The sequence below is a fragment of the Galleria mellonella genome, unplaced genomic scaffold, assembly GCF_026898425.1.
Source record: "Galleria mellonella isolate WM207_F2 unplaced genomic scaffold, CSIRO_AGI_GalMel_v1 utg310, whole genome shotgun sequence".
Classification (NCBI taxonomy): domain Eukaryota; kingdom Metazoa; phylum Arthropoda; class Insecta; order Lepidoptera; family Pyralidae; genus Galleria; species Galleria mellonella.
Genome location: NW_026442071.1, coordinates 147,372 through 155,515, shown reverse-complemented (window position 1 = coordinate 155,515; position 8,144 = coordinate 147,372). Strand labels below are relative to the sequence as shown.

At 31.5% G+C, this 8,144-nt stretch overlaps 1 protein-coding gene across 1 annotated transcript in view; it reads right to left on the bottom strand.

Moving 5' to 3' along the window:
* LOC113523520 (paired mesoderm homeobox protein 2A-like) overlaps window positions 1-8,144 on the bottom strand; it is a 43,365-nt gene continuing 35,221 nt past the window's right edge. The window contains exons 3-4 of the mRNA XM_031907647.2: window positions 5,921-6,137; window positions 1-1,167 (exon numbers count right to left, since the gene is read on the bottom strand). Of these exons, the coding sequence (XP_031763507.1) occupies window positions 962-1,167; window positions 5,921-6,137 (423 nt within the window). The 3' untranslated portion in view covers window positions 1-961. The remainder of the gene's footprint in view (window positions 1,168-5,920; window positions 6,138-8,144) is intronic.

Here is an 8,144-nt window from a genome sequence, read left to right as displayed (position 1 = left end):
CCACAAATTCATCAATTTAATTACATACATGCACTCGGGTACATCACTATGTATTATTTACAAATTAGGTAGTTTAGATTACATATTTACAACATTGTTCTACACCAGTCTGCACTGTATATATCTAATTTAAAACTAGTACTTTGTAAGTCATGGAATGTAAGTAACGTAATAAAAAAAATCATAAATAAAAAAATTACATGTTTACTCATCAAAATATGAAAAATAACATTAATATGTAAGACGTCATGACTAGATTTTTAATATTTCGACTACAAATCCACAACATACCAACTGATCACTCTATACACTACAACCATAATCACAAAACTTCAATTATCACACTTGAGTAGGTATCTAATTCATTTTAGGTACAATTCATAGAAAAATTTGTTATTATAAGACAACAAATATAAAAATAAAATAATTATAAACAAAAACTATTACAATTATTATTAGTAAGTTCTTTTGTTTACAATTAAATGAGTATACTTCAATGACGTATACGATGGTTTAAAGTTCATATTTACAGACATTATCACACAAAATTTTATTTTATATTGATCTAATAAATCAATTAATTGATATCTAATACAAGAATTCTTAATTATACACTCTGTTTTAAATATTACACCTCTATACATGAAAACCTGTTCGTTTAGCGGTTTTAGCAATATAAATACATCTAAAACTTCGTTTAAAGTTTATTATTGCGATAATATATTTAAATGGACACATTTTGGCACTTGTGATTTAATTTCACTAGCGAATTCAGTCAATTTACCGTTCCATAACTAGGCATCAAGTCACTTTAATTTGTCACTCGGATTATCTCTTGGAATGTATATGTTGTTGAAAAATGGGATAGCCACTTGGCGTAAATAGAGGCGGTAACCACTGTGGGACTCCTTGCCAACTCAACTAAGTGTAAACAGTGAGCCAACAATGTGGTTTACACCCATTAGAAAAGATGGTTGTTCGTTTTAGCGAGAGTTCCAAGATGGTCGGAGAGCAGATAGTTGGGAGGCGCGACGCCGAGTAGGGGAAACCCTGAAGGCTGTCGCAACAGGCCACAGCCGCCGGCCCACTTGCCGCTGCCGCTGCCACTCACCGGTGGCACCCCCGCACCTCCACCTACTCCGTTCAGCTCGTCACATATCTTATTTGCTACAAAAAAAAAATAAAAACAATTAAATTACAGACTGATGGGTAAATAAAATATGCTTTTTCTTTATACACTTTATAATACGTAGACATGAACAGCTTCGATACCTGAACATCGCGTAATAGTGATGTACTTTTCATCCATACCATTTTTGAGGAGGGTAGATTATTATGTCCCTATACGCAATAATTTCATTGTCCTTCAAGCTACTTCTTGACAACAACTCACGGAAGATTGAGTAATACCCATGCAAACGACTACGTGTTTGTGTATTATGAATGCCATTTAAATTACCTACTACGCGATTGCTAACGTAACTACACCAAACAATTAAAACTCGTGCATACAAATCTGTTCGAATACAAAATCAGACTGCAGCTCGACGGGCGAATATGAAATAATCGTGGTAACGCAATTAAGCGCTAATCACCTAATCCTTGCCGCGTAGCTCCGTTGTTTATTCAAGCCTGAGTGACAATCGCGCGCACAATTAGCGCAAATGAGCCGAAGTGAAAATCTGGCGGCGCTTTGGCGGTGGCGTGCGGTAGCGGTGGGTGGCGGTGCCTAATGTGATTAATACGGCCGCAAGTTCCCCATTAGCCGGTAAACCATGTTGTGTTATAGAGCCTGGACAGCCTACTGACCCCACAGACCGGGATCAGCTATCGCATTTTGCTACATTACAGAAATACACTGTTGTTTGTCTCTGTTTGCCTTTAGTGATAATATAATATAAAATTATTTTCATTTACCCAACTTTTTCACAAATTTATCTCACTATTCCGTTTAATTGGGGCAGTCACCTCTTAAGAAGTATGTAAGTAAAAATATTTTAGTTTTCTCAAGTAATTTCTAGAAAGAAGAAAAAAACAAAGATTGAGGTATCTTACGACGAAATAATATTTAAAATGAACTTGACCTAAATTCCTTGTCCTATAAATATAGAAGACTCAAATTTAAATGGCACATGAACATCATTAACGGCTGTTACAATTTCATGAGTTCTATATTTATAAACTACTAATCGAATAGACCGGCATATTTATTCTGCGAAAAGCCTTGTTGTTTCCGCCCACGCAAACAAAACTTGTAAGCTAAAATAACGCAAACACTTTGGCTATTGGTAGATGTTTCTGAAGTTGTGAGTCATCAGTCTATAATTTCAACAATCAATGCAACAGCCGTAAGATTTCAGTTGATATGCCCAGGCCAGAAATATAACATTGTTTAAATTGTAAACAGCGCTTTCCGTTATAGTGTATTTATGACGCATTGGCGCCGTTTGATTTATTACATATACTAACTAACTAAACTATAACTAAAAAGCACCTTATTTAATAAAAAAAAATACTTCATCCGTATACCAAATTTCATTGAATTCCGTTAAGCCATTTAAATAACTGAACCACTAAGTAAACCTCAAAATGTATTTACAATTTAGTTCCACAAAAAAGGCAATTACTTCAACATTCGCAATTATGGGATAAGAACTTTATCGACTGCAAAAGAATCATTAAAATGCATATTACAAATGTATTTATATTATATATATATATGCATATCATGTTGTATATTTTCATTTGGATTCTTCTGCATATACATAGTAAGATCTCTATGTGCAGCCTAACATTAATTTATGTAATTTTAGTAATATATTATAAGTATTTAATAAATTTATTTGATATAATTGTACTCGTTGGATTAGTATGTAGTTTTAATGTTTTAATTTAAAAAATATTTAACTTTTCAAAATCAAATTACATTTTTTTAAATTCATATTGACACTACGCTAAATAACGACGTACTATACTCAAATGTCGCCATTAAAAATAGGCCTTTAAGAAAAACTTTTAGGTAATTAGAATTCCGTAGGCAAATGTTCAAAACCGAGCCGTCGTGGTTTCATAATTTTTTCTTCTAGTCTATCCATCTGTACGTAATAATATTAAAATGAAATCGAAATTTTTAATCAAGTTCGATTTTTTTAAACTACGTTTAGTGGATGCTTTGATTTGATCTATCAAAAATTTGGATTCGAACAATTTTAATTTACATTCAGTTCGTTCATCATTCTGCTTTATACTTAACTCATTTCTCAAAGATTTGCTATCTTCCAGTTGAAGTTACAGTGAAGAAGAATGTCTTAATGACTATATTAGAAACGACTATAGAAAAACATTGCAACTCCATCGAATTTTAGCTCGTTTAATTTCCTTCAATCCATTGTTGGCCAACAGACTGTGATAGACCTCATAAGAAAGTGTGAATGCAATCGTAAGATTTTCCTCATTTTTAAAGAATTTTTAACAACTTTAAAGAAAAGAAAATTACGCATGTTACGTTAAAGATAAATAAACTATTTAAGTGATTTTGCCAATTCCGAACCGACTTTGAAGATTTTTTTTATTAATATCGAAAAAAGTTTGTTCTATACTTATTTTATGAACGACATGGTGAAGTATTTTTACCAAAATTTGAAAAAAATATTTTTCATAAAATGCAATAATATTAAATCAAATATTGAAATGTTTTTCATTTTAATTGTTACTGAAGTGCCTTTGTTGTAGGATAATGTGATGTATTAGTTACTTTACATTAAGGATAAGATATTAAATTACCAAGTCAAAAGTTTAAAATATCTATGGAACCCTATTACCGCGTTTTCGACACTTTATTAGCAATTTTTTTATTGCCCACGTCATTCCAAACCAAAATAATCGAACAAAAATAGATATTACTTCACGGCATATAATACTCAGGAATATCAACATGTTTGAAGCCAACGAAATGCCGAGTAAAAATATGTGGTATGTCGCAATTATACTTAGGTATTTCAGATTTGGAACACTTTAATGTATTAATAAATAAATAAAAATAATATAATAATAAATGTAAATATAAATAATATAAAGTAAACGTGAAAGAGAAGTCACATATGAACTCAAATCAATTATATTTTTTGTAAATGTCATCAACAATCAACAAATACCTTAATGTCCTTAATTAATGGTGAGCATTTTTTTAATAATAATTCAAAAATAAAACGTGCTCGCTTGGACACATTAGCCTAAGAGCTAAAAAAAATAAACTACAAATAAATAAAAAACTTATGAGAACGCAAAACAAAAACATTTCTTTCATATGAGCTCCTATATCGAGAATAAGTGATACAGAGATGCTATGGAATATTTCACGGTGAAAATTATAATCCAGTGCAGCGAATCCAGGGCAGATCGACAGGACACTAGTCCTATAACTTTTACAAAAGTTTTCATTCATTCACTTTTATGCAATGTAGAAAAAAAAATTAATATTTGCTCATTTTAAAATCTTATAAGCAGTACAACTAACAACTATGACATGAAAGTAGGTAAATTATGTCCGTTTTCCCCTAGATTATAATCTTAATTATAATATACGGCAACAATTCTTAAAAAAAATTATGAATTATTTTTTTATACATATTTGATTGTATGTTTATTTAATTTCTAAATTAAACGACCAATAACGTTTAGAATGTCACATCTTCATATTGTTTTTTAAGTCAAAAGATATACAATAATACAACAAAATAAAAAATGAACGCTACCTGTAGAAGAGAGCTTTGGGGTCACGTTTTTCCGTCCGTTATTTTAAGCGTAAAATTAAAGATGCGCTCAGAATACTTTATCACGCACTTACTGCAATTTATAGCAGTGCGGTCTGATTTTATTGTGACTATTTTATTTATTTGAAACTGCTTATCTCATCGTCTTCTAATTATACTTCTGCATATTGAGTAACATTACAGTAACCAAAAAAGCAAAAATTTGTATTTGTTAACATGTATTTAACACTTTGATAACATACTTTTGTATAATATAGAACATTAAGTATTAAAATTTTTGTTCTTTTTTTATTTATTTTATTTGTTTAAAATTGTTTTTGATAATTTTCAACGAAGAAAATTAAATATTCTGACCAAAATATAAAATTTAAAAATTCATAATATTAGATTTTGTTTCACAAAAAAGCTACTTCAATTGTAGCTAAATTTATATGGAACCAACACAAAAATTAACCTTATCGAATGCAAATAAAATTATCAATTTCAGTCAAAATTGGTTATACTTCCATGTAACGACATAAAAAAATATAAGTAAACAAATTATGAAGCTCTTTTTTTCTCTTTGAAATCGCCTTACAATTAATGAAACAAATAACACTATCGTTTTTTTCTAGCACAATAAGTGACCACACGATATTTATTAAATATGCAAATGTTATGATTATTAAAGTACATAATATAGTAGTATAAATTGAACTGTTCGAAATAGAAATAAATAATATTAAGTATATAAAAAGTACAGTTACAATTATGATTAACATTTAACACAGTAATTTAGTATTACCTGCACAAAATTTTATTTCATTGATCTTGTATTAGTATTTTTATATTTAATACCGTATGAATATTTTCAACCAATTTCAAAAATAAGAAAGATCTCAATTCAATTATGTATTTTTTTTATGTTTGGTACGTTGGTCGGAACAATCCGTCAGTTATAAACTGATTTGAAAAAATCTTTTTTAACTGTAAGTATTTACTTACAGAGTAGTCCCATAAAAATTGTGTTAGAATCGCTTCAGTAGTTTAATTTTAAAATAAAAATATTTGGTTTCACCACCATTGACGTCAACTTCTTTTTCTAGAATACAACTTTAAATTATTTAAAAAGGTTTTTTTTTATATATGAGTATAATAAAAGAAACTACCTGATGACGTAATAGGTTTCAAATCGGGCGGAGATAAATGGGGCAAAGCATGGTGCGCTGGTTGTGGCGCGGAGGCAGGCGGCGCGGGATGCGGCGATGTCGCCGGTGAGGCAGGTTTGTCCCGTTTGCCTTCCGCCTTCACTGGAGCTTCGCCCGCTTTCTGCTGCGCTAAACGCTCCTGCTTACGGAACTTCGCCCTTCGGTTCTGGAACCATACCTGAAAGTAATTAATAAATTATATGAGATGTATTTTGAACTAATAAATTTGACTTAGTGCATGTTGATTACAACATGTACTGAATGTAAGTAAGTACCTAATGGTACATACTTACTTACGCTTAGTGCTTACTTACCTAATGATAGGTATTGCATTATTTATAGACCCTAGGGTCAATTCAAAGTTGGCACAATTTGGCAAATATATTTTAAAATTGTCTCGGCTCTAGACTTTTAGGATTTTTTTTTAATTGATGACAATGGAGTTATGTCGTCGCCTGCGCTACCGATACACGCGGACGGGGCACCAGTGAAGTATGATAGAAGACTATGAAAATAGGTCAATTGGCTCCTCGTAACGAATTTATCAAGTTTAACTTTGATGGTTTTCAGAGGAAACCGCGTGGACGTCGACCTGACAACGTATATTGTTAGCAGTAGGACTGCTAGTCCTCATTTCTAACAATCCCTTCTCCCCTCAGATATTCTGGACTGTGCCTTGGAAAACCGTTGGTCAGTTTCTTATAAATACTTATTTTTTGTTTGACAAATTGATCAAAGTTACAGATTTTATCCTTAGAAGACTTCATTCAATTCTCATAAAATTTATTTAATTTGAGTATCGAGAAAGTATTATGATTTCCCTAACAGAATTAGAGGTATTTTATGGTTACCATTCTAGCAAAGCAACTTAATATTCTCGAATGCAAGATCCAACCTGACAGAATTGAACTCCATCTCTGAAATTTATTAAATTTATATTTATAATTGGAAAAAAAATAATCGTATGTATTGTCATATATATGTTATTGTCATACCTATCTACCATTTCCCAAATGGCAGTATGCTAGACTGTTGCTATGTTGGGCTTAACTGTTGCTATCTTGGACTTTTTTAATAGATGATAATGAAGATCACTCGACTAGGCTATCAGTATACGCTGACGGGCCATCAGTAAGATACTCTGATTTAAAGCATATTCTGCGAATATGGACAAATACAGTGACCACGACTAGTATGACTGTTTCACCTGGTATTACGAGTACAATTGCGAGGTTAGGTTAGGTTAAACGTTTATTTATTTCCATTTTAATTATTTCTAACAAATGAAGAGAAAATATAATATTGCCTGTACAATACTTTATATAGGTAACATTCTATATAACAATAATCAACATTCTCTTCAAATTTCTATGCTTAACAGTTTATGCTGATGAAATAGTGAAGACTTCAAATAGTTTATATAGAACTTCTGTGAAACTTATAACTTAATAATTAAGATTGTGTTCCACGAAAAAAGTAGGCTTCAATTTTAGCAAAACCAGTTAATTTTATTTAAAAAGTAAACCCATAAAGCGATTTTTAATAAATTTATCTATAAGTATGTCCTTTCAAATAAAAATAATTTTCCAAAATGGCTTACAACTGACGGAGTTACGAGGTAAAAAATATAAAAAAAAACAAAGGAATTGAGAACCTCGTTCTCTTTGATGTCGGTTGAAAAACAGTAATATTACAATCTTAAATATCCATAAGCTTCACGTTACATTCAGGTATATAAATATTATATTACTTTATACCAACATTATTTTTTTAAATTGCCAATTAAAATATGAAGACTAATGAAGCGAAAAACTTCGTAAATAAAATTGTAAACAACATAAAGATAATGAAAACCATCAGCAACGGACGTGTGTACGAATGAACAAACAAAGTTAGCGCGCGACCCGACTAATGGGAACGCATCCCATGCATCGCGCGCCAAATTTTAATGCAAACCGTTTTATATTCGTTCGAGTGCGCGCAAATCCGAATTGATCATAATTCGATTTGGTGCGAGAGATAATTGCAACTGCCACTGGCGCTGATTGGGCAGTGTTACGAGTAAAAAATGCGTGGCAGGTATCCGCGGCTTCAGAGCTCCGGCGCGCCTCGTTGTCCGACCCGCTACAATCATACGCACGCCCTATTTGCTCATCGCTATGTGCGCTGATGATGTTTACTCACC